At 38.9% G+C, this 27,596-nt stretch overlaps 1 protein-coding gene across 1 annotated transcript in view; it reads right to left on the bottom strand.

Annotated features, from left to right (window-relative positions):
• Positions 1 to 1,427: 1,427 nt before the first annotated feature.
• Positions 1,428 to 27,596, bottom strand: part of LOC148594961 (ras-related protein Rab-3C) — a 111,250-nt gene continuing 85,081 nt past the window's right edge. Inside the window, exons 4-5 of the mRNA XM_088523267.1 lie at positions 12,086 to 12,210; positions 1,428 to 2,164 (exon numbers count right to left, since the gene is read on the bottom strand). Coding sequence (XP_088379393.1) covers positions 1,977 to 2,164; positions 12,086 to 12,210 — 313 coding nt within the window. The 3' untranslated portion in view covers positions 1,428 to 1,976. The remainder of the gene's footprint in view (positions 2,165 to 12,085; positions 12,211 to 27,596) is intronic.

Genomic DNA, 27,596 nt, shown 5'->3' with positions numbered 1-27,596 from the left:
GTCTTTTGCTAGCCTGAACCTTGCTCTTGACAGAACTGTGCTACAACTGTGTTTAGATCGGGGATCCTACCAAATGCTGTTCTGTCTTCTCCAGTGACTAGCTTAGAGGCAGTGGCTATGAGGTATGTGTGACTGCATGGTTAAATCTTGAGCTTGATCAGGCTGGGATGGGATTTCTGAAATGGTTCAGTATTGGGCTAACCATGTTTTCAATTAAGAAAATTGCTGTTCTATCACAGAAGTCATCAGGAACAGAATTAGGCCAAGAAATAATTCAAATAATTTAAAGTAGAATTGAAAATCCCAGTCCTGCTGTTCTCCCAGAACTCACACAGAAGTTTTAGAATGTTTGGGGAAATGACAATAAATTGCTTCCAAAAAGACTGTGGTTCTGGGGATTTTCCTACAATAGCCAGGTTCCACCTGAGAACTGAGAGTACAGAGAACGTGATTTTTCTTGTCTAAATCTGCCCAAAATCTATGGCAAAAATCCTGGGACTGCCGTGAAGCACACGGCTGCAAAATCCAACTTTTCAACCTATTCAAGCCATTTAACCTGTCTTCCTTTCATTTTTTGGTGTTGCAGACATTTTTTTTTTGTATTGAGAAATGTCAACCTAGTCCTAAAGCCAGCCTAACAAAAATAATAACCCAGTTAATGCTTTCTCAATTATACCATTTAGTTTAAAAATGTCACAGTGACACAAATAATGCAGTATACCACAGGGCAAAGATGTAAGAAACTGCTGCTAATTATTAGTGAGCACTTTTTAGCATTGTGACATATGACGATTTTTAACACTTGTCTTCACAACCCTTTCCTGATTTTATGATTTTATTCAGTTTAACTCCATAAATATTGACAACTATTTATTACTCCTAAAACTTTTAAATATCCTCTGAATTTCTGATTGTCTTATCAAAAAACAGATATCCTCAGCAAAGCCAAAATGAGGTCAAATTCCAACTCACTGACATCAGCAGCATCTCTATGATGGATCTGAGCTAAAATACGGGGCCTTTGCAATGGTGCTCAGTGACTGAATGGAAGATGAAATTCCTAAAAGCTTAAAAATGCAGATTTGCAGGAACATGACAAGAAAGATTTTGGCTATGAGCATAATATATCTGGTTTTGTCAGAGGTGATAGCAGAACTTTGTTACCTAATGCAGGTAGACTTGAAAAGAGTTAGTCCAGCTCTTCTCAGCTGAGGCAGGTCTTGGCAGTTCTCTCAGATGAAGGATTCGGAAATTAAGTCCAGTTTCAGAAAGATATTAGGCAGTTACCAAGAAAATGTGAATGTAGCGCAGGATGAAATACCTACTATCTCTGAGGATCTAGATTGAACACCCTTACTTGGCTGGGATCTTGCAGGGGTGTTTTTTGCTGTCCAGGAAGGCTGGAGGTTTGTCCTTCCTACACCCTGCAATTTCCAAGCAGCCATGGTGTGTATCTTAAATGAGCCCAGGTTTGCCAAGGCATTATGCTCCAGGAAATGTCCCTTGTACAAATAATCTGGACAAAATGAGTGATTAGCTCGCTAGAGTAATATTTCTAAATTGATTTTCAGTCAGGAAAAATTGTAAGTGGCTTCAGGAAGCTTATTCTGAAACACCTTGGCCACTACCCCAAGGATACAAGAATATAATTTGAAACTGACAAAGCAGGAATCAGTTCTAGGCAAATGTGGTCTGAGGACATGGCACCAGCTGAAGCAAGTACAATGTAAAACAATAAAAAGAAAAAGAGAAACTAATAGCCATCCTGCATGCAAAAAACAGATGCTAAAAGAGGATCATCCTCACAAACTAATAATAGCGTCTCTATATACATAACTTGACCAGCTGCTGATGTAAAATAAAAGACTTTTCTCCCAAATAAATTAATCAGATGCTATAAATGGAGGCATATAGACCATTCATAAATACTCTGTTGGCAACAGAACAGGCTGGAGCTGCCTTTGTTGGTGGCTGCATTAACAGCCACAGTTGGGTTGCTGTGGAGGGGGGGTGTCCTTTAGCCGTGTGCTCTGCTTCCCGGCGGCAATGGTGGGATCTGTCTCCAGGCTTTCCGACATTTTGTCACAGATGATATCCACGAGTCGCTCAAATGTCTGCTTGACGTTAATGTTGTCCTTGGCACTTGTTTCAAAAAATTCAAAACCTAATAAAATAAACAACATATTGGTTGGATACATATTCCAATCTCTCCAATAAATACACAAATCTCTCCTGGGGACGAAAGAATGGAGAGAGACTCAGAAAGTAAACACGGAAGAGCACACACGATATTGCAAGAGCAGTTACATTTGCAAAACAATCAGAGAAACTACCTTAGAGCTATTCGCTTCCAGCTAAAATCATGATTGGCCCCAAAACATATTCTACTGTTAAAATGGTTTCATAATAAAATTGACACTAGTTTAAGAGTACTGTTATGTTTGAAATGCCCTATATGTCTGGCCACTGTGAAAGAACAATTCACTGTTTTCCATTTCTATTAGGTCTCGCTATTCTCCACTGGAAATAACTATTTCCATGATGTCATTAACTGGGTGCCAAAATAGAAAATTGTATGTGGAAACAACCAGGTGAGAAAAGCAAACAAGGCAAGGAAAGAATTCTGCAGTGTGAGCTCTATGCAGAATACAAGAAAATCTGTTGGGACAAAGGCACACCCCTCCAAGCCAAAACAGTACATAAATAAATAAGTAAACGTGCATATTCTTTTCTCCTTAGTTCAATTATGTAGAGGGACTTTTTCATCTATTTGAGTGCTATTGAAAAGGGAAAAATTAGAGACGGCAGGGGCTGAGCAGGCAGCTTGCTGTTGGGCCTACAACCCCCCCGCTTTCTGCCCGTGCTGGAGCTTCCCCTCCTACTGCTGCTTCTGCACCTCCTCTGTCTTCTTCTGTTTATTTGGTTTTTAGGTCTTTCCTCCTGTGCTCTGCCTTATCCCACTGTTACCACACTGCTCTCACCTGAGGATTCCTTGGCAATTTAAGGCTTTCTGGTAATTCTGTCTTTCTAGTGCCAAAGAGTTCAATATTAAGACTCACAAAACATCTAATCCACTGGTAATCTTACAGAAGTGGCTAAACATCTGCAGAACTATTTTGATTCTTTCTGATTAGTGCCGTATAACAATGTACAACTACCTCTGTAGTTTGTTATGAGGAAAACCACAGTCAGAAAATGTCAGTCACTTTAAACGCTTGGCAGTATGAATGAAAAAGGGAGAAAACATATTTTTTTTTTCTTTTTTTGCATACGGTGTGTGTTTTCTAGTGAATGGGCTAATCTTTTATTTCAGAAGGCCACTTAAAAATTAAATGCAACTACTTAGATAACACTAATACCAAGTGTTCAGTAGGCCCTCTAAATAAAATATAATATGCACATTTAATCCAATGTGCAATCTTAATGAATAGCTTTTGCATGTTTAGTGTAGATTTACAGTAGATAATTATATTTAGCTTGGCATGATATCCCAGTGCATGCTAATAACCAGTGCAAAACTTTCTTCTCTGTTCTAAATATCCTTAATATTTTTAATTTACATGAAGTGCCTTGTGCTGAAATGCCACAAACTGCTAAACTGTTTAACAGCATAGAAACTAACTGCAAGCCAAAGTTAGCGTTTGTAGTTTGTTTAGATAATAAACCCTTAGATATACAAATATTGAAAAGGGATTTATTCATGCAACTTCCATTAACGTTGATGTGAGGTTAACCCTCGGGGCTTGAAAACTTCTCCTTTCTGCATGAGTCTGGGAAGCAGGGAAGAACATACATAATAAAGAATATAGTATACAGAAATCATATGTTGGGTGATGGTTTAAATCTGTATTTCAAACCAATTATTTGTTTTAGTTTAGCAAGATTTATGTATTCTCTTCTTCATTTTGAAACAAAAGGAAGAGGTGGAACGAAGGTGGAATCTCAGTGGTTTCCAGGGCTCCTCTGGAGCTTCATGCCAGAAATTACTGTTCAGATGTGCTGGGGAGTACGTGGAGGGAAGAAGAGCCTCTGCCCTGTCTGTGCTTGTGCTGGACTCTGCAGCCAGAGCTATCCATAGCTGTTGGCATCTGCTCAGCAGTGTCTGGAAGCAAGCGACCACTCCAAAGTACATGTCTACACTGCAGTCCAAAAGGGAGACTGCGGGTCATCATCTAATTGAGGCTTTGGAAGCGGGTGAGCTGTGGCAGTCAGGCTGCCCTGACCCAGCTGGGAAGGTGCTGGGCAGCTGTATGTGCTTGTGTAAGCTGAAACCAGGACATCTGTACTGCAGAGCAAACAGAACTTCAGTTACATGGCATTAAAACAGGAGTCACTCCCTCGACTGCGGGGAACATTGTTCTGTATTTACAAGATAAACAAGTCATAACTGTGACAGAATATCACTATTATTGTCTAGATAATGGCTTTCTAGCCTGACCATAATCCAGTAATGTCACTGCCCACGATCCCATCAGTAATAAGCTCTAATTCCATGTTCCCATTCCACACTTAAGCTCTTTTCCTTCTCAAATCAATAAAGAGAAATGAAAGCCAAGCATGAAATCAAAGGCAGAACCCACTAACTTGAAATTTGTCTAACACAGCAAGGATATTTCGCTGGTAAATAATGCCTTCCCTAACAGCTACAACACCTTCCAAGCAAAGACAGATCTTAGTGTATAAGTAGTGCTTATGATACTGCAGAAAAGCAACAGGATAAGCACTATTCTTTCACTGATTCGGGCAATGGAGACAGAACGAGGAGGAGGATCAAGCAGGCCTGTAAGGCAAAAGAGTTGAGGCCCAACAAGGAGACCCCTCAGAGAGGACAGCTGAGAGAACCCCTAGCTGCCCTCCCAGGAAAGTATCTGAATAGCTCTTGCAGGAGAGCTCCAGGAGGGATTGTTCTGTCCTGAGGATTCTCCCAGGCAGCCCCTCCTCTGTACAGCCCCTCCTCTGTACAGCCCCTCCTCTGCCTCTGACAGGCACTATTTCTATGCTTAGATGCATTGATTAATATACTGGCTAGCAAATTTGGACTCCCCAGCATTTTACCCACTGCTGCCTTGCACAGTTCTTGCTGCAGCGCAGATTGAACTATACTCAAATATATGACCTGTAAATGGTTGCGTATATATATATATATCTGACCTGTATATATGTATATACATGTGTATATATACATAAATGCATACGTTTGTACACATAGACAGATATATGTATATATGCACACGTATATGTGTGTGTGTATATATACATATATATATGACCTGCAAATAGCCACTAGAAGTAGGTCCTATAGATGTAGAAATGGTCATATAGGATAGCCTTGTGCACATAGTTAAGAGATGTTTTATGCAGTTTTAAAAAATCCATATCAATAATCCTTTCTGTAAATGTCAGTGCAACAGATTCAGAGAGAGTGTGGCTGTGTTTCCTAGAAGAGTGTGTCTGCAATAAGTACTTTAGTAAAAAGATGTACAAACTCTTGAATTCTGGTTGTTTTTCACTTTGTTATGGATGTTTTGCAGAGCTTTTTGCCAGTGACCTCTCCCCTCCTCCTGACTCATCTGGCCAATATTTTATAAATAGGGCCTAGACCATGTGCTTCCAAAATGCCTGTGAACGAGGGCCTCAGGTCCATGCATTTTAATTCTTCCTTCAGTTTCTTTCCCAGTGCTTGCTGTTAACTAAGAGGAAGCTTTTCCATGTATGAGATTGAAGCAAGGTGAATCCCTTGCAGTTATCATGACAGCAGAGCTCAAGCCACATTCCCACCATGACCTGTATGCAGAGGTGGCTGAGATGGAGCAGAGCAGTGTAATGCAAAGACATGACAAATCCCCACAGGCATGTGTGGGGGTAAGGCAGAACAGAGCTGAAAGGGGAGAAATGGCCAAGGCTTTTGAGCATATGGGAGATACAGATTAAGGTTCCAGAGCACAAAATAATCCAAGTTTACGGAACTGATCTGAATACTATTTTAGTTTCTCTGTAGCTTCAGAAGAAGCACTGAGGAGATGTTTCTTCTCACAAGGAAAAAAACAGTTCAGATAGCTACCCTGAGGCAAATAAGCAGTCTAAATTTCTGACTTTCTTGATTCTGTCTTGCACTTATGCAGACGCCAAGATGCTCTCACCAAGAGAGAGACAAATACAGGGAAATACAGGAGGATTGCAAAGGCCTTCTTTGCTAGGGAACTAGACTGAAAGCAGCTGGTGACCCCTGCTCTTCCTCAGAGGCCCTCCTGCACTTGCTAGATGGTCAGGTTACAGCATGCTCTGCTTTCAGGCTGGCTAAGTAGGAACTAGACTGTCCAGAAAAGGGCAGGTGCTGTACAGTGCTGAGAAAAGTATGAAAAGAACATTATGCCCTGGCTACCTAAAAGGCAGAACTTTGCTATTTCATCTCAGCAGAGAACAGTGCTTTAGCATCATTCCAGACAGAGCTAATACAGTTACCATTAATAGAAATACAAAGATTTTCATCCTCCCTTTAGGATGGTCAAATTGGAAAAGAAAAGCTAATGGGGGAGTCTCAGTTATGATAGAGCACACAGATTTTAAGGGCAATTACTGCATAGTAATTTACAGCCTAGTAAGCATCTTTTTTTTTAAAGTCTTTCAGGACAAAAGTTTTCCATATAAATTCAAGTTGTACTGACTTGGATTGTGGCTTCCAGATATCTTATGAAATAGGGCACTTGGAGAATAAATTACATCTGCGGCAAAGATTTTTTTCATGTTCATTTGCAGGAGACATTTGGTGGACAAATAGCTTGCTTGGCTTTGTCATTAAGTAACTTTTTTGTAATGCTACTCAGAGTCCATGGAAGTAAAGGCCAATTCTCCTCCACAAAAAAAACATCCTGTGGACAGGTGCTTTTGAGCCTTCAATCACTCTGCCAATACTCCATGTCTGTTATGACTAAAGCAAAGATTTTGCGTTTGCCAGTGCTGTCAGTCTGGCTCCTTCCTCTGGCAGCAACACTTGCCTTTTTACAAGAACTGAAAAATGGCAAAGGATGGAAATATGAAAAAGGCCTTTTTCTGCACAAGGCAATTATTTTCACTTGTAATGCAAAATTGAGCGTAGCCATATGCCTGTGTTCCTGGAGCCGCTGCCTCCCTGCTTTCCAGGCGAAGGCCTCCAGCCAGCAGAGGCAATGCAGAACCCGGTGTTCGGCGAGCTGTGTGCTGGCATACCAAGTCCTGCTGGATTCCGGATTTAGATGCCAAAATTACAGCCCGAAAGAAGTCTCTGTTTGCTGCTTAAACTCTCAGAAGCCTAATACCCCTCCAGAGTCTGTCACCCCCAAGGACCTATAGACAAGGGAAGGTTCACTCCTACTTTACACTGCAGATTGCCATCTTACACCCAAGCTTTGGGAGGATTCAGAAACTAGTCAGACATTTTCCTGATGAACTTTAGCAGCAGGCCTAATCTCGTAGGCTTGGCCAGATCACACATAAGCGAATGGGTGCTGAATTACACACTGTATAAGCATATGGCACTGAAAAATGCTCTGATTTCAGACTAACTGGAATTCTAAATAGACATAATTTGAAGAAATCAAATGACTGCTGACTCTTGTTTCTCTGGCATATCCTTACTGTTATTATGTGCATGCTTGAGCTAATAATAAAATGAATATAAAATATGCAAGGCTGGCTGGTTTGAAATGAGAAATTTTCTTCCTGCTTTTGATAGGGCTATTTTTCAAATCGTTGAGAATCAAGAGAAGAAAAGAAAGATAAAGAAGAAAATAAAAACTCTTAGGTCCAAAGGAAGTGAGAAGAGAGAGAGGAGAAGAAACCTCCTATGAAACAAAACCCACGCACAATGATGTGTATGTTAAAAATGAGGGATGAAGTGACCGCCTTTGTGAGTGACAGTTGTGGAGGCATTCTGAAAGTCGGGGCAAAATAGGATTTTACAGAAAAGACGAAAAGACTTTTGGGGTGGATTATGCAGTATCCTCCTAGTAACTAAGGCATCATGAGCACAACATTCTTTGGACCTGTGGCAGGGATGTGCTTTTACAGCAACCTCGAAGACCTGGGCCTTAAAGTTAAAATGTACCTTATAATGGCAGAACTTGCCATTAATAAATATTTACATTATTTGTAGCATATGCTCAGAAAATCTGAGTTGTAAAGAAGCACATGAAGAACCAAAGGCAAAAATGCAAATAAATTTAATTTGCAGGCATAATATATTAGCAAAATGGCACAAATAAATTGGGAAAAATGTGTATCAAGTTACATAGGCAACTGCCCATGTGCATGTGCAGTTACTCACTGTCTATTCAGAGTCTATGCCCACAGGTCTGCCTGCTAAGCCTGTGCCACAATATAGATTGCAATATATCACACAGACCACAGATGAAAGGAACCATGAAATTCATGCCATCTGTGAGTCATTCTTTTTATATTTGTTCTGACAAATGACAAAATTTTTATGAACATATGAAGCTTTGAGGTTGGCTGGCAACTATGAGTAATGTAGGCGGGTAAGTAAACATGCGCTTTTACTTGCAAGAAATTCCAAACCTTTTTTACTAAAATGCTTTAGAGGACATAAGTGTTGACTGCGTTGGTGCTGTACTATTTTTCACCAGGCAACAAATACTTGTAGATCTCAAAGCAAAAATTTATGAAGTGACAGAATGGCATATGAATTATGTTCCATACCATACTTTGTAGTGATTGGTGAATAAACTTGTTTAAAGATGATGACTGTGATCTCTACATAAATATTAACATTACGTTAATTGGCTCCCTCTAATGGCTGATTTGCCACATTTCTATTTTTTTTTTGGTATCTCCTTGAGGTAAAGTTACATGACTCAGCTGTTTTCCTCTTATTCTCATGTAACGTTTTATGATACTACAATGTTAAATAAACATGAATTAATTTAGTATATTCTTTTGGAAAAATTAATTCATGTTTATCTAACATTGTAGTATCATACTGCTTTACAAAAGTTGCTGAATAGGGAGTCAAGGAATGTCCAAGATATGAGGTGGCTTTCGTATCTTAAACAATTAAATAACCTGGGAACTTTCAGCCTGGAAAAAAGGAAGGGGCAGGGGGAACAGAGGTAACTAAAATCTACAGCGAGTAACAGGAAACAACTATTCAGTATTTCTTAGATCATAAAAATTGAGAACCATAGAATGAAACCAGCTGGTAGTAGATTCAAAACAAAGGCAAAGCCAGAAAACTCAGAGAAACTGTGCACATTGAAAGTTTGTAGTGGATCTGTGAACAAATCCATAAGAAAACAAACAAAAAAATCCCATGAAATGGCTATTGAATAAAAAGATACTACCTTTGGCTTATGAGATTCCTGAACACAATTTGCGGTCTAGGAAGTATCACTGTATGTTTACCCTCTAACCCGTGGCCTGTGGCCAGTGCTGCAGGTAAGGTCATTGCCATGCTCTATGGCATTAGCAACAAGCTTTAAAACATGTTAAATGAATATGAGACAAGTTCTGTCTTCATAAACATTCTGTAGATACATGCTCAAGGTTGGATCTAATCAGAAAATTTCTGTCAACCCGTTTTTAGAAATCTAGTTTTATTAACAGTTTCTTATCTCTTTTTTTCAGCTCCTGACAAGAAGTGACACTTGACTAATTTAGACAAGCTTCAGCAAGTAACCAGACCTACTACCACTTGATCTAAACCACATTTTTGAGGTCATCCCAGACACCAGACTAATAGTAATAATAATAATAATAATGAAAAAAAAAGAATACTTGTCCCAGACATAAATGAAGTCCACAATTTTCAAAGACTTCAGCAGTCACAAAGGAACCCACATTTTCAGATTCTCAGTTCTCAACAAGACACCCATGTTTTCCAGAAGGCTAATTTGCTCAGTGTTCGTTCTGACCTTTTGAAAACATGGTCTAACATGTACATATTCATTTTCTAGGTGACTTCAAATAAAACAGGGTTCAAAATAAAATATCATTTGAGAACACAATGTTTCACAACATGCTCCTTGTACAGCACTCACATGCATTGTGCTTCCCTATAACTGTGCCTGTAATCAACATCACATGCTGTACCATTCCAAGGGCCCACGCAGGCTTAAAATGTCTTGCTGGACACAAAAATCTATGTTAGCATTTTTAAAACTTGACTGCAAGAGATTTTAATCAACTCACTTGCAGAGAAAGGAAAGACTATCCCAAATATTTGACACAACTTACTGCCCTTCAAACTGACCCACATGGTCAGAAAACTTACTAAAATTCAGGGAAATTTATTCTTTTTTTTTTCTTGCCATGATCTCCCATAATCTCTGAGCAGATTTAAGAAATCTTTTTAGCCATACAAAAAGCTGTACAAACATGCGTGTGCGCTCTGAATACAGTAAATGGCTTACTGGATCAGAGCCAGAATACATTCAGGATAGTACCCCGTCCTTGAGAAGGCCATGGGAGATTTATCAGCGAAAGGAAACCCCCAGAGCAGGCAAAGATAGGAATACAGGATAATCTACTTCCATAGAAACTCAGTTGTAAAACCCAGGAGTTGGAACTTACTTTAACTCCAGAAACATAAATTTTAATATATCTCTCATTACCCCCTTTTTTTTTTTTTTTTTTTTTTTTTTTGCTATCATTGGTTATTATAACTGAGGATTCTTGACTGTATAACATCCAAAGTTTCTTCTCATCTGGCTAAATTCATGAGCTCGGGGATTGCTTGTCAACTCACTGCATTAACCTTTCTATAGAAAAACAACTTGGGAATTAGAAACTCAGATTAGTTATGTTAATTTAAAAGTAATTCTTCAAGATTTACTTAAAGACTTAGGAATTTCTTGAAGACATTTTAGTGCATCATTAAAATTTGGGGTCAGAATATACAGTTACAACATTTTTTATCTTGTTTTCCTTCAGTGTACCTTCCTAACTCATTTTAAAATGAATAAATATTAGAAGTGCTAACACAGAGAAGGATAAACTATAGTATTAAGCATATAGTATATATTTCTGCAAAGAAAAGTATACTCTGTTAAATTAGACGCTACAGCAACCATGTCGTTTTTATTACAAGCAGTTTTAAAAAAACAGTTATTTATCAATGTTGATAATTTACCTGGACATAACCTGCTGTCAAGTCTTCCCTGTTACCTTTCCAGAACTAATTTATGGTCATATACCCTGTCCTGTCCTCAAGTCTCCTCTCTCCTTATTTTTGTGTGTTGCAAAGCAGCACAGATGGGAGTCTTAGGAGGATTTATCTCACTGTATGAAAAATAATTCTATTTCAGTTCTGATTACATGATAAAAAAATAGTAACTAAAACACTTTGCCCAAGGCAAACTAGAGCCTGCTGGTTTTGTTTGATTTTTGACAGAGATAAGTTGCAGTCAATGGAAGCTAATGGAAGCATGTTTTTTGCCCTCCAAATTAAAATATCAGTTTCAAAAGACAAGATAGACTTAAGCCTTCATTAATTACCATTTTTATTCTCTCACTTCTAAAGCTTTCCCCCAGATTTTGAATAAGAAGAAACAGTCAAAGCTTACAAGGAAGGCAAGAACTCCTGATAGTCCAGTTTTGGGCAAGCTAAATCTTAGTGTCACTCACTTTTTTTTTCTCCTGCTTATTTATTCCACCACCCCCTTATTTTTCCATAGCTAGAACATATCTACATATGTTTATACTTGCATAAACATATGATTTATATCTGCATGCGTATGCACAATCTTTTTTGTTTATGACAAAGTCCATAATGTGCTTTCTCTCTGAGGAACAAGATAAAGGAGGCTGTATGAAGTATGTCCTTAGTGTAACCAGCTTCTGAGCCAGCACTGATTTTGTGGGCACTTTTAGATAGCATGTCATGTTCTGCATAAGGTCATCACTGAACACGTATCCATTCTAATGATGTTAAATGATAGCAACAAGGGCAGTTCAGGCCTCACCCCGCAGAAACAAAATACGGATGCATTTCTTTACAATGACTGTATCGTAAACTTTTATTTACAAATAATGTAGTAATTATGCTGTGCATTGTTACAAGCAATCATAAAGCTTTTGCCATTGATTTTCTTACCAAGTTGCTCTGCTAAATGCTTGCCTCTCTCAGTGAAGATTACCCGTTCATCCTCCATGTCACATTTGTTACCGACCAAAATAACCTGGGCATTATCCCAAGAGTATGTTTTGATTTGAGTTGACCTTAAAAGAGAGAGAGACAGAGCAAGAGAGAGAGAAGTCAGAGCAAAGCAAATTTCTTTTAAATCAATTTCAAACAGAACTGTAACAAAGACAATAGTGATTCTGACATCCAGGCTAACGCAATTCTGTTTCAAGTAAACTAAGGATTACCGGTCAGGAATTATTATTACAGGAATAATATCAACACAAGCTTTACTTTTGCTTGTTAAGACAAGATAGTCTTTCCAAGTTTTCTCCTGCCTTCAGCATTTCTTCCAATATTTTTAGAAAAAAGCTGTGACAGTTTCTCCCACACATTAAAGAAAAAATATATTTAAAGCAAGCTTTGTCATCTAAAACCAGAGTTTTGAAATGAAATCAACGGCTTATTCATATCTTACCTTTCACCTTACCTTTTAAAATTAGGATCTAAATTTATCAGCAAAATTTCAAAGCCACTCTTTTTTCCCTTTGTTCCTCTATGTCATGTTTCACTCTATCTACCGGGATGACAGCAGTATTTACATTGTTCTGTAAGCCCTGGTTGGGGCTGAGTTTGAACTTTAACTTACATTTTATGCAAGACCTAACCTTGACTATGGCTGGATAGGAGCATCCCAGGTCTTGAAATACTTTGAAGACCTTAAAAGCTGCTTGTGAAACAGCTCATCTTACCAAGTTTTCTTTGCAGTCTGAATGAGACACAGCTCATGGGCAACTTAGGAGCACACTCTTAGCATCTTCAGCACCTGAATGGCACCACTGTGCTGGTACTTGGACTTGCTCTTAGGAAGGATTACTCCATATCCTGGCTCCAGGTCCTTTGCAGAGTGATGCTGCTGGCCTTTCAGCTGAGAGTAGTACCTGCACTTCAATGGGAGTATAATATCTAGTACCTAAAATATTCTTTGTCTTGCAGAAAATTTTGTCATTGTACCCGGCTTTAGGCTTAAATCAGGATTTAAGGGCTTGGCAGGATGTTAATATCAATTCACGCTCTATACAATCAATGGGAGAGAAAGAGATTCTTCCAGAGGTCAGTGAAGAGTGACTCTCTCCCTCCTTGGACAAGGTTAACTACACATTTAGGAGAAGGTTCACTGGAAGGGAATCCTGCTGCATATTGGAGCCCCGGGCCTGTTTGAGAGAAGATGAAATCTTCTCCAAAAGCCTCCAAAATCTATTGCCCAAGTATTTTGGAAGCTGATCTGGGTAGGTCTGTGGGCAAAAGCTTCTACAGGCAATCTTTGTACCCTGAAGTCAGACTCAGGCCTCCTTGGCACAAATTAATCAGCGTGCTGAAGCTTGCCTTAACCTGCATGGCATGTGTCTGCAGGGCAGGTCAGATGAATATTAAAGGGCATGTTCAGACTTACTTTAGGGCTGCTTTGCTTCATTAGAATGACCAAAAAGAACTTGAAGCAAGCCCCAGGCATTTTGTACTGTAGATTCTTCCCTTGGGTATACTGTGGTATTTCCTTCAAGAAATGGACAATTTGTTATTCTAAAGCTATTTTAGAGCATATAATAATTTGAATAGACTGTCGTAAGGTACTGTGACCAAAGCAGAGGTTAGAGTTCCCATTACGCTAGTATTTTACTAAAGATAAAACTGCTCAGAAAAGAGGGCAGCAGGCATACGTTTTGGTGGAAGTGTACTTTTGAAGCCATGCTGAGATCTTACAGAGTTTGTGGTTAAACTAAATATGATCATTCTGATTTTTTAACCAGAGCTACAGTCGTCACCATAGTAACTTTGCCAATAGTAGTAAGCTGAATATAATACTAAGACAATCCATTGTCTTACTATCTATCTAAAAAATCTCAGTTCTGATCACTTACAAGTTCAGGTACAATTGGTACAGCTTATGCCAGCAGTTAACTGAAGATGTTTTCAAAAGCAAAATATATTTTTAAAATATTAGGTTTCACTGAAAGAATTAATTGTACTTCTGCATTTTCTGCAACACTTAAATCCTGAAGAAATTCAACTCAAAGACTAAATACTACTTCTAAAACTGACACTTAATGAAGGAGAGAATAATATCAATGCTGTCTAGGGAGAGCAACCCACTGTTACCTCATCTTTTATGATCATGCAGCTTTCGAAGTGAATACTACAATGCATACAGTGAATATATCATTATAAAGACCAAAGTCACCATTACCATAGACTAGTCATCCAAGCCTGCCAAAGAAAAATTAGACATCAATCCTAGCTACAATCAAGCATAGTGAAATGGACCTTCATGGAAGATATCTTGCACAGTATTCTTTTTTTTGGGAGGAAAGATCAGATAAGAGCCCAAAGTCCTAAGTCTAAGGAGACTGAAATCAATCATTTAAGAACAAACACTTCCAAAAAAGCAGGAGACCTAGCCTGAATGCAGCAGTATTCCCCCACTTCTGCACATGCAGTAATTAAAAAATAATCTCCAGGTAACCATGACATCTGTGCAGGCAGGTTAGAGGGAATATCTGCACAGCATGGTGGAGTGGGTTCAGCAATACCCAGCGCCTGCTGGCTCAGGTAGCTCAGATGCAATATGGTAGTGCTGCTGCGGTGGTTACCTTTCTCCAAGCTGCCTTGCTCAGACTTAATTCGACTATGTACGTGGCAATGGACCATGCCGAAGTTGCTACAGAGAGCAGACAAGCCAATTGTTATACTTGATACTTTTCAGGTTTTATCCAATGCCTGGCATACTTCAGGAGCTACTTGGAGGATCACTTTTTAATAAACCACTTAACAACTTCCAGAATATAACAATTTCCAGGAACTAAGACCCAGGAATCTCTAGTACATTATTATCCACAGACAGCAAACAAAGGAACAGTTAGATATATTACAAATGTGCCCATGAATGTGAATTTTAGCAACAGTTATAATCCTGCATTAAAGGTTGGCCCCAGAGCCCTCTGAGAACTGTTGCAGTGTCTACAAGGGCTAATTTGCATGGGCTTTTTAGATGTAATTAAGTCACAGGTACTGACAGCAAAGAATCAGCCCAGTGAAAGTGCTTTGCCAGAGCACGTATGATGCTTATTCCAGCAAGTTCAGGGAACATGTTGTGCTTCCAATGTTCTGGTTTCAGAAAGGAGCATACAATTAATCGGAAGGCAGTGTTTTGCCAGGAAATATAAATAAATAAATAAATAAACCAAGGAAACAATCCCCTCCCAAATCAAAACAAAAATCTTCTCATTTGTTGAAGCTACGGTTGTGTTGAGCTCACTGGTTATTCTTAAAAATTCTCTCATCTCTGTCCTCAGCAGGATGCTTCAAAAGCTCCTTCATGGACTGTCAATGGTTGAGGCGGATCTGGGTTATCTACTCCAAAACATTTTTAGCTATCTAAGTCTATGTTTTGGGGGAAAGAGTTTCAGATAAGCATTGAGGAGTTTGGAGGTTTGTCCGCCAATATGCGGTTGAACATCCTTCTTTTACTTGCAGGTGAGGGTGGTCAATCACTGGCTTCTCTGGAGCAGGAAGGCCTGTCCTCCAGCATTTTCAGAAGCAACCATTTTAATTCTGTAATTGAGGCAATGGAGAGCGTCTTTCCCTCTTCTCTCAGTCCCCCTCCTATGATGTGGGATGGTATGGCACAGCTACCTCCCACCCCAGCTCGGGCTGGAATGGCAAGGGAAGCTCTACGAGTCCTGCCTTTTCAAGGAATGGGATTGTGTCAGGAACACTTTATTCTCATTGTCTGGGGAGGGCTTGGGCATGTTTCCCAGTTAATCTGCCTTTTCCATGGCATGAGTCTGACGTCTGCATCTTGCTGCCACATATCTTCTGTACTTCAGTGCATATCACAGTTCTCGTTTCTTCCCCCATCTCCTCCTTTATCCCCTCCTAAATCTTATTACTCCCAATGAGTCTCATAGGTTATGTTACTTAGGCCCCTCTACCTCTCTTTATGCTACTCATCCATCACTTGGGGATATGATGGAGATGGGGCCTGTCTAGAATGACTCTATACAGTACATTAAATCCTTGCAATGTTCAATGTTGGTGGCCATTTGGGATCTCGTTGTATACCAGCTGCTCTGCACTTGGCACTGAGGCCCTGCAGCAGGGAAGGCAGGAAGAGAGGTGGCCTCAGGCCTCCCATCTGTTCTCCAGAATAATCCACTATTCATGGGAGATGAACCATCCAAAATAGATAAATCTACTAACCCATAACCCCAACTCAGTTTGCTCATTGGGATTTTGAAAACAGTGCTGGATTTTAAGAATTTGAATTACTCAGAGTCAAAACAAGGCAGAAGTGTCTCACTTCAAAAGGAAGACCACAAAATTTTCCAGATTTTAGTTGAATTTACTTGCAGCTGGGGGATTTCACAGATCCAGGAGAATAAATTCTGAGAAACAGCTCAGAATCTTTCCTCCTGCAATTACTGACAAGGAAAATTTGGATACCTATGACTATTAACCACAAATCATTGCAACACTAGTGTTTGATCATTCTGGCATTCTCCATCCAAGGGACAAATATGCTCAATGATTATGACTAATACAAATTCTTTGACACTCTGCCTTTGTGAACCCCTTTAAAATTACTGAAGCACTTAGTGAAAACCATGAAAATCAATTAATACTGGAAATAATTATCATAATAGCAAGTTGAGGTAGATGAATCGGTGATTGTAATGAGGTACTGGGCAGAAGTATGCCCTTCTCTTAGAGGTAGGTAGTACATCTCTGCTTTTATTTAAAATAGATAATTGCATACTGAATTTGCTACTGATTTTCTGTGGTGGTACCAGGCACCTGATGACTTAATGTGCTTCTTGACATATGATAGAAAACAGGCTAAGGTGTCCACTGAAATAGGAGATTTGGACATGGATGGAGGAGGCCAAAAAAGGAAAAAATATATATTTCTATAATAATTATATATATAATTATTTTACAAATTTTTAATATATATATATTTACATATATTCATAAATATATAATTTATATATATATATATTGCTGTCAATACCAAACAGTTGCAAGGGAAAAGGATCCAGGAAGAAGTGGATGTAACAGCAAAAATACTAACCCCTTTACTCTTGCAACAAGCCTGGATACAGGGGTAATGGCCAGGACTACCAGGATTTGCTCTGTCTGCTGGCATTAGTTTAACATCACTGTAGTTTCTTTCTGGATTAAATGGCAAATAGCGTATGGTTTTAAAATAAGCCAATATTTAAGAAACCATAAGAACAGCAATGACTCATCACTTCATTCTGACAAGCCTTATCTTCCTTGTGCAGAATTTAAGCGTGCACACCTTGCGGTGAAAGGCTGCACGTTTAACCTTCCTTCCCTTGCAGGGAGATAAATCGATGATGCAGAAACTGTGATGAATGGCACTGACAGAGTTTGGTTCATTTTCAGACAACAGGCTAATCAAAATGAGCATTAAACTGAACAGCATAGGTTTTCTATGTTTTAGTAGGAACTGGATCTGTTTTGGGGAGAATACATTTATTTTTTCCAGTGAGCAAAGCAGAAAAGCAATCTTAACAAAAACCTCACTAGAAGTTTCTGAGGCCCTAACTTTGTTTAGAAAACCACGTGTCACATTTCGGCTTTCATAGCCGAAATGAGGGTCATAATGAGGGTCAAGTTGTACTTCCAGATCTTTTGTTATGTAAAACTGAGCTAATTTCTCCATTTATTTATTAGATTTTTATGGAAAAAGATGTCACTTCTCATTTTGCACAAAGTATAGCCAACACTCCTCAAAAAAGAGGACAAGGAAATACATAAAGCCTGATGCTGTTTATGTTTTTATTGTTTATGTTTTTAATATTCCAATTCCACATCTGGAGTATTGTGTCCAGTTCTGGGCTCCACAGTACAAGAGGGATGTGGAGCTGCTGGAGAGAGCCCAGTGCAGGGCCACAAGGATGATCAGGGGCCTGGAACATCTGCCCTATGAGGAGAGGCTGAGGGAGCTGGGCCTGTTCAGCCTGGAGAAGAGAAGGCTGAGAGGGGATCTAATCAGTGTCTATAAGTACCTCAAGGGAGGCAGTGAGGAGGATGGTGCTGGTCTCTTTTCAGTGGTGGCCACTGACAGAACTAGAGGTAATGGCCACAAACTGAAGCATGAAAAGTTCCACATGAACTTAAGGAAAAATTTCTTAACAGTGAGGGTGACAGAGCACTGGAACAGGCTGCCCAGAGAGGTTGTGGAGTCTCCTTCTCTGGAGATCTTCCAAACCCGCTTGGACGCAGTCCTGTGCCACGTGCTCTAGGTGACCCTGCGTGTGCAGGGGGGTTGGACTAGATGATCTCTGGAGGTCCCTTCCAACCTTAAGCATTCTATGATTCTATGATTCTAATATTACCTTATTCTTAGGTAAGTATCTTAGTGATAATCCAATATAGGTGTATGGGAGAAGTGCTCGTGCTAGTTCAGCAATGTCTACTACAAGAAAAACCTGGATCTCTATTTAATCCAACATAGTAAGAACTAACATATCATTGGCTGTTAACTATTTAATTCTGTGTGGTGCCTGTGATGGTAGATATTACAGAGCTTGCTCAATCAGAATGTTTTTTTTCCTTTTAATCAACCATTACTATACATCCCTACCTTTCACAAAGAGGTGTCTTCCCACCCAGAATTCACAGCTGAGTACTATATTACACTACATTTTATTTTTAATAATGTACAAATAATTTCCTTAGTATCTCACCAACAAGCCTTAGTGCCTTGTCTGTATAGTGCTGTTTAAAATAACAGTCTATCATTATCAAAAGTAGATCCATTTTTGACACTAAATTGCAAGTTCAGTGGATGCCTAGTATATGGTAACAAATGAGTATAGAGCGGGCAAGAGACATTCATGTTCAAACTGCCATTCTTACCTATGTTTCTAGTAGAAGTTAGGATGAAGGACCAGAAGCCTGCAGGGCATACTTAATTTGTATTAAATAAATCAAATACAGATGTCCTTAATTTCTGCATCTTTGGCACAATCTCTGCATCCTGCTTTATTCCCAGCTGTCATCTACACCTTGAAACTACTATCCAATATCAGTGTAGCAGGAGCACAATTATTTACTACATGTAAAGGAAAAAGCTTGTGCCGTAAGACAGTGCTATACTCGCTATCCCTCCTCCTCAGTGAGGCCTGAGCACTAATGGCAGCTCTTTAGAAGTAGAGCCCACCAGGTCCAGTCTTCTCCTGTAGCTTGTGTGGACAGCACTCTGCAGCTGACATTTAAGTAGATGTGAAGAAAGGAAGAGCCATAGAAAAAGGTCCAACACGTAGCAAGTCATCCTAATGTCCACAGCCTCTGTAGCTTTCGTATCACAAAGGCACACGACAGAGTTGCCACATGAACACTTCCGAGCTATAGCAGGGCAAGATGGATTTTGACTGCAAGTGGGCAGAATTAATAATAGACCATAAATTCCCCATCAAAGTCAATTGTACTTCTTCCCTTTTCTGATATGAATTTTGTATTTCCTTTCCATTCCTTTTGCTTGCTAAAAGCTTATACAGACAGTAGGGGAGATGCAATAAGGACTGATAGATTTAAGAGTCAGAGAGACCTTTCAAGTTACTTTGCATTTTTGTCATGATAAAACTATACAAAATACACTACCAGATCGATATATTATTCACAGAGGTATGAAATTTTCTACAACAAGGTTTACTTATAAGCAGACCAAGTAATATGCCCCATTTTTCACAGTAGGCTATAGTAATGGTACATGTTAATGAAGAGTTTTTATGTCATGTATAATGCCGCAAGCTGTGTCATACTGTGGAAAGTGATTTACCAACTCACCATACAGACAAAAGGCTGTACATTTTAATTTTCTCCCCACTGAGAAAACCCCCATTAAATTATCATCCTTCAAGGCTCCTGCTAGACATGCACAGTGCACACAATCATCAAAGATTATGGTATAAAAGCAGACAGAAAAAAGTATTTACAAGGAAAATAGTATTCACGGAAACAATAAAAGGCAAAATACAGTCTGCACTCATGGATCTTTTGACTATCCCCATGGTTTCATGTTCCAGATGCTTCCAAATAAATGATCCTGTTAATCACCAATTTATGTTGATTGCACAGACTGTCTTTGGAAGTCTGAGTAATGACCCTAATCAATACAGCTGATCCAGCTCTTCTCTCATATTTCTTTCCAGCTGTGAAAAATGATGGAATGGAATGGAATACTGGATACATTTACTAAAGCAACTACTATGTCTGAGTGTATTGCGTTTTAAAATAAATGAGCAATTTGCTATTACTTTAAAATGTACATTTGGTTACTATTTTGTATTCACTTGTATCAGGAAACACATGCAGAAGCAGATGTATCTCTCCTCAGATTTGTTATTTTTCTCTCTTGCGGTAATGTGATTTTAATATAAAATGAAACTTAAAAAAAGATATTAAAGTGAGGAATCTTGAAGCTGAGCAGCTCATCTTGGTCATATACACTTGGATCCAATATTTCCCACCTTCTCTCTATCAGCAGCCTTTAACCTTGTACTACAAGGCAGCGCAGTAGCCCTTAACCCTTGACTAAATTATTCTGCTGAAAAGCTCTTCCTGTGCTTGTCGTGGGTATATTAGCCTTCCTATTTCAGACCCACGGAGCACCAGCACAGCAACAGTATTCTGGTGATAACAAAGTTTTTATAGGCACAATGCAGTAAAGTGTGCATTTACTGGGGTCACACAAGATGATTTATTTTTCTTTTGTACTCTTTTAATATCAGATTCATATTTCCAATGTATTGTCTTCCCGTCAAAATTTCCTCCACGTCAAGTACCTGGCAACAAGAGTCTCTATTTGAGGGAGCTCCTCAGCAAATAGTTCTTCAGAATTCTGTATTGATGCTTTCTTACTGTCATACTTTGCACAAACTCTTTCATATATAACTTGGGCTCATATGCACATGGAATGTGCTCTGAAATGCCTGTGTTAATGTCCTAATGAAGGTTAAAAAATTAGAGCTAACCTCAATCACTGAAAAAGATTACTTGGCCATCAGTGCCACCTGTGATATATTATCACATACTTTCTCTGTTAAGCATTCATTCCAGCTTGCAGGCCATTTGGCAGTGCTATCATATGAGTCATTTTATCTTTTGTTGGTAAGAAATATATATGAGTGTTATACTACAACATTAAGTTATATGACTTTTGCTGTGGTACATTTTATATCAGAGCTTGTCTTTAAAGTTGCACATATATTCCCCCTGGAGGCAGAATAAAGCAATCTTTCCAAACTATATTTGAACCCTGAAGGCACAAAAGTGTGTATCCATCCTTGTGTGCTTGTACCACCTGCATATTTGCTTGTGCAAAAGATCTGAGTTGGAACATTTGTGGCCTAGTTTTCACCTGAACACTTGAGCTTCTGTTCCCCCCTCCCCCTCCCCCACAGATACCTAGAACTGGATTGGCAAGGTGGCAACTGCCTTATATTTGTTAAATGATATTGACTAATGAGAGGAATATGCATTACATAATTCTACATATATATATTGAGATCCTGAAGTTAAGTTATAAATTACTCTGGCCACAGTTTGCTATTTAGGACAACACTGAACAAAATTTACTTTAGGGGGTGGCTGCCAGGAGCAAGCACCAGCAGGACCAAACATTTCACTGTCTGCTTACTGCCTGTTGCAGGGTGTCCTACTGACTGTCCTACTGACTCCCACATTGAGTAGGTTGGGATTCTCAAGCAAACTGCAGGTTATTTCTGCTGACTCATGGGGACTGGTGGGAGTCACTGGACTCTAGATTTTATTTTGATGATTTGAAATACAAGAAAAACATCATAGACCGAAGTCCTGTGTAATTATTTGAAGTGTAAGTAGAAGTTTTACATGATACATAAATCACAAGACTCTGTGGGTGTGCATATGTCTATATATATGCATTTATATGTATGTACATTTAGGAGTGCTCATATTTTCCAGTTTTGTTGTGCATCGCAGTTCTTAAAATAAAAGACCCCTGACTCAAGAAGATGGAACTAAAAGAACTCCTGAATATGGCAGAAGTTGTGAGCAACATATGCAAGCATGAATGCAAAACTTTGAGAGTTTTAGAATTTGAAGATTAGTTGAAAAACATTCCAACACTTTTGAAAATTGAGCAAAGTAGTATTTTAATACAATGAAGCCTAAGACATAATTTAATGTACATCTCAAACTGCAACCATGAGCACTTTAAAGCATGCTGTTTAAACCATGTTAGCTGACATGTTTTTAAGGTTATAGCCTCTCTCTGGTGATAAGTCCTAAATGTTTGACACTGTCTTATTGATTCTTAACCTTTGACTTTAACGAGTAGAGAGTGTCTTGGGGGACATAGGTGTCTGCATCAAGCAAGTTTTTGGGTAAAGAGAAATCTTCAGATACCTTAGGAGGACTACTATGACAAATTCAGAACCTCAAAATGAAATTATTGTGTATCTCTAGGACATAACAAAATTCCTGAAGTAGTGTAATGGGAAATTAAGAGGATAAAGCATTTTCTGTGAACTCTTTCAGAAACAAAACAAAACAAAAAAAAACTACAACTGCAAACACTTAGGACTGCATGAGTCAGATGGTAGGTTTTTATAAGGCACAGAATACAGGAAATGACTGCACTTTTAGCAGCAAAATGTTTCCAGCGTGGATATAGCTATATCAACAAAAGTATATTTGTCCTGGGAATCTAATGAGGTACAACGCACTGCCAAACATGATCCTATACTTGAACAAAGTAAAGCAGTAAAACTTTTGCTAGTATTACTGCATCTCTGTTTGGCAGAGCTAGAGGTCAAGAGCCACAACTCTTCTCAACTCTGACTTAGATGGTCTGGCAGAGGTCTTTCTGGGTCCAATCCATCTGTTCTGCTCTAGATAATTGCTTTAGGATGAAATGACTAATGAGCTGGAAGTGCCTGCTTCTTGACAATGACTAAGACGTATCCTCACTTGATTAATTTGGACATGGATCACTGCAAGATACCAGCTATATTTATTCCAGGGTATTTTCACCCACATTTTTGGAAGTCATCACGCTCCACCTTTACAGAATTAACTTACAGACTGAAAGATTTGTTTAGAATCATAGAATGTTTAAGGTTGGAAGGGACCTCTAAGCATTCTATGATTCTAAACAAATCTTTTAGATTCTAAACAAATCTTTTAGTTTACTGAATAACAGGATCAGTGAAGGTTCCCCATGCATACATACATGCATTTTACAAACATTAACGAACACTTAAGCAGACTTATCTCATACAAGAGAAAGATTTTTCCAGAGCTAGTAACACCCAGGAGACAGCTTAGCTAGCCAATTTATTTAAGCATTGTAGATACAAAGCTTTTCCAGCCAAGGCTGACACCCTTAGGCATGTTACTTCCTTTAACTGAAGAAGGAAAAACACAAGATTATGCCTGTAGCAGTTTTCCAGAACAGCTGAGTACACCTCTCTGGGTGTTGCAGAGCTGCAGGAAGCTTGGAATTTGGGATTTTGATTTTTTTTTTTCCCTCAGTCTGTAAATTGGAATGATGACACAGTTTCCTGTCATCTCCATCCATGTCCACATTCCCCTTTAGAGTCCCCACCATTTGGACATAGTATCATGCTCCCTATACTTCTCCATGTGGTCTCAATCGAAGTTGGAGAAAAAATGTGATGTGTTTCATGCTGTTGTCTACTAGGTTACGGAGTAGGCCGTAGCAGGACAGGGTAGCCTGTGATCTTTTCGCTGGAACAGGGAACCTGAAATGTTCTGAGAAGCTTTGGGCACATTTCTTAGTCAGATCGGAAGAGAAATTTTCAATGTGACCCTGCTCTGTCACGTGGAAAACTTAAGAACATCCCCTGGACCCCGGTCTCCGATGCAGACCCAGCATTGCTTGTTTCTCACCATTAGAGTTGTGAGGAAACCCCAGTTCGGAACCACAAGGACAGGGCATATATATATATATATATATATATGGGTGTATATATATGTGTATATATATATATATATACAAGAACATATATATCTCACAAGTCAGAAGTCAGGTAGTGGTAGGGACTGTGACTTAACTAAGAAAAATATGATTTGATGGATCACTTGCAAGCAGTATGACTCTCTTGTAAAGAGCCTAACTGCTATACCAATTGCCTTTGTATGAATCACAACTACTTATGCTCAGAAAGAACTGTTACATAAGCACTGATCATGTGCAAGCATAAGCACATGTACTCAAAGAGAAGGCAAGTTTTATATTTTGCAAACCCAAGAATTAACCAAACTGCTACAGAACAGGCCAGAAAAAAGGAAAACAAAGGAAAAAAAATAAAAAAGAAGACACTGATTTAAGAAGTTTGTTAACCTCTCATTTTTTTTCCCCTTGTGTTTAGTCTGGCCATATACAAAGAAAGTCCATGACAAATACTCAAGATGAACAGACTCTACACTTGTTTTTGCCTCTTTAGTTTGCTTTGCAGAATCTCAGCATTCATTATTTTTTTAAAAAGGTAAAACTTCAACAATTTCAGTTGTTAAAACTCCTTACAATAGAAGGCAAATGCAATGCTATACAATGCATATACAGTGAGACACAAGCCCAAGTGCTAATATTGGCCTTACTCAGCGGTTCTGGATGTAAATCAGAAAGGTCTATCAGGATCCACGACAGAAAGAAAAATTCTTCTTCCACCCATTCTTCTGTGACAAATATCACACTGGATTTGGGGAATACTCACATGTTTTCCTACTCTGATCAACAGAGCTAAGAAAGGCTAGAAGGGAGGAGTGATATATTTGAAATCTGTGTCATCAGGCCTCACGGACCCCATGAAAGGGTCCTGGCTGTCATAGCTTAGGAAAGTGACCGGATTTAATATAACCTTAATTCTCATACAACATTTGAAAGTGAGGTTTTTGCTGTTCACGGGTGAATGAAAGATTACAGCATACTTGGATTCATTTAAATGCCTTTGTCAGGATCTGGTGGGACTACAGCAAGAAATCTCTCTGGGCATAAAACCTTTAGTCTCATAAACTTCAGCTAGCATGGACTGTCTTCCTAGGAATGGGTGCTACTCTGAGCTCGTTTAACCCTACAGATACAAGGCTGCAGGTACAGAGTCACATGAGATATTTCATTGCCTAGTTCCAGGTTCTTAGAAATTTTACTATAGTCTGAATGTTAATCCTTCTCCTCGATATCTGCCCAAAATAGTTTAAACTGTCACCTCCAGATTGTCACCTAACTGTGGACTATGCATTTGCAAATTGAACGGCTGCTAGTGGAACCCATTAAGTACTACAGAGATGGTCAGTGGAACTTTTATTAACAGAAAAGAAGATTAAATTTTAAGGATATTGTTCATTCTCATCAAGGTTTGTCTTCAAAAACACAGTCACCTCTCCCTGCCACACACTGTATCTCCAAGCACAGAATGTGGCCTTTTCATCTACAAGAGAAGTTTAGGAAGCACAGGTCTACAGCAAAAGCGGATCTCATCTGTGCTGGAGAAAAGTATCTTCCACACATCTTTCCTGAACCAGTGAATGAGTCAATGGAAGATTTACATAAGCTACAAATATCTATATTACATACTCTAAATTCAAGGCATATCTCTTTGATCTTACTTTACACAATGTTAGCATTCAGAAGAACATTTATAATTATTTGTATAATCAGTATACCTGAACAAAACCTTCCTGTCCTATTTCCTCTAAAAAAAACAAGGGAAACGAATCACCTCTGAATTTTTGTCTACTAATATCTAGAAACATGGAAGAGTCTAAAAAGAACAGATTGTTGAGTAAAGACAAAGCCACGAGCAAAGCTTAGAACTGACTACCTTTACTAGCCAGAAAGGGTCATATTTAATAGCCTTCCTATAAGGAATCTATATAACCACACCGTCCACCTCACTGCCTGCCCACATCTGATAACTTTTCAGTGCATTTGCCAGTCTCAAAGACATTAAGTTTTTACAACAGACCATGATCTGCAGACTGAACGAAGTCCTTGATGTTTGCCTCCTGCAGCTGAGAGGCTATGTGGCTTTCCTGGTCAAGATCCAGTGGCCAATTTTGCATGCATACTTCATAACAATAAATGTGTGAATTAGCTTTACAAAGTGTTGCAGCTTCCCAAGCAAATGGTCATATATGGACATATAAAGACTAAGTAGTATGTAGGCAGGGATGTAAATACAGAGAGGAAGAAAAAACTGAGAGGAAGAAAGAGGTATGGACAGGAGAGAGATGAGATGACAGTATGAGCCACAGTAGGAGAAAAAAAAAAAAAAAAGGATTTCTTAATTTATCTGCTCACAAAGCTATCTATCTATGCATATGATCTATGCATATGTAGCTATGCATCCAACCCAACACCAATCTGAAGCACAGATGTGGGAGGTTTGGAAGGAAATACAGAATAGACTCAAATGTAACTAAACTGCTGTCCTCTACTCTCCAGGGCAAGAGAGCACACGGAAGGGCTCCAGAGGAAAGTGGCTTGGCCTGTCCAACAGAACAAGGACAATGTGGACATTGTTTTCCATTGAAATCCCATGACTTCCAGGTGAACTCCAGTCCTCCATACAAAAGTAAGGAAAAAAATGTAAGCAGCAGCATTTAAATCTATGCTGTTCTTTCTGATTCTTCAAAACAGTGCGAAGCAGATCAATCATTTGGTAAACAAATTTAAACTTCTACCCTCTGGACAGCTGGCAGGGGAAGGACTGGGAGGCTGAGAAAGAAATAATGAATTATCTGAAACCAGTCCAGTAATGTAAAGTGGGGTGTGCATGAACAGATGCTGATGGGTAATCCAATAACCTTTCTAAAATTTTGGCAAATAATCTCTGAATATTGAAGTGCCACACTATCCTTAATCAGTTTAGAGGAGGAAGATAAATGAAATAAAACACAGATCACAGAAAGTGACACAAAAGGTGCTATTAACCAGTTGTAAACATGCATATCTCTGTATCATGCATAAGTGAACGAGCAGTTCTGTGTGCAGAAAACAAACAAATAAATATCCCTAATCTTACTAAAACCCACACAAAATATGCTGTATTTTAAAATGTAATATAATTGAAAATTTAGGAAACTTCCCCTCCCTCTTCTTAATTTTGCCTTGCAGGTTTCCCTAATTTTTCTGAATAACATTAGAAAACCCTCATTGGATTCTAAAAAATGGCTGCTTAAACAGAAATCTGATGAATAATCAGTATTTAAACAAAAGAATTATCTAAAGGCAACACACTCCTACCAAAGGTATAAATCTTCAAAATGCAGATTGCTGATTTACTTCCCATTTACTCATGCAGATCAAAACTAAATATTAAAAATCGAGATAAATTAAGAGCATGCTCCCAGTTTGGGTGAAAAGGACTTGAATATAAACAACTCACCT

This window comes from Tinamus guttatus, unplaced genomic scaffold (genome assembly GCF_059628265.1).
Source record: "Tinamus guttatus ecotype Peru unplaced genomic scaffold, ASM5962826v1 Tinamus_guttatus_pri_ptg000173l, whole genome shotgun sequence".
NCBI lineage: Eukaryota > Metazoa > Chordata > Aves > Tinamiformes > Tinamidae > Tinamus > Tinamus guttatus.
This window is presented reverse-complemented; position numbering and strand designations above follow the sequence as displayed.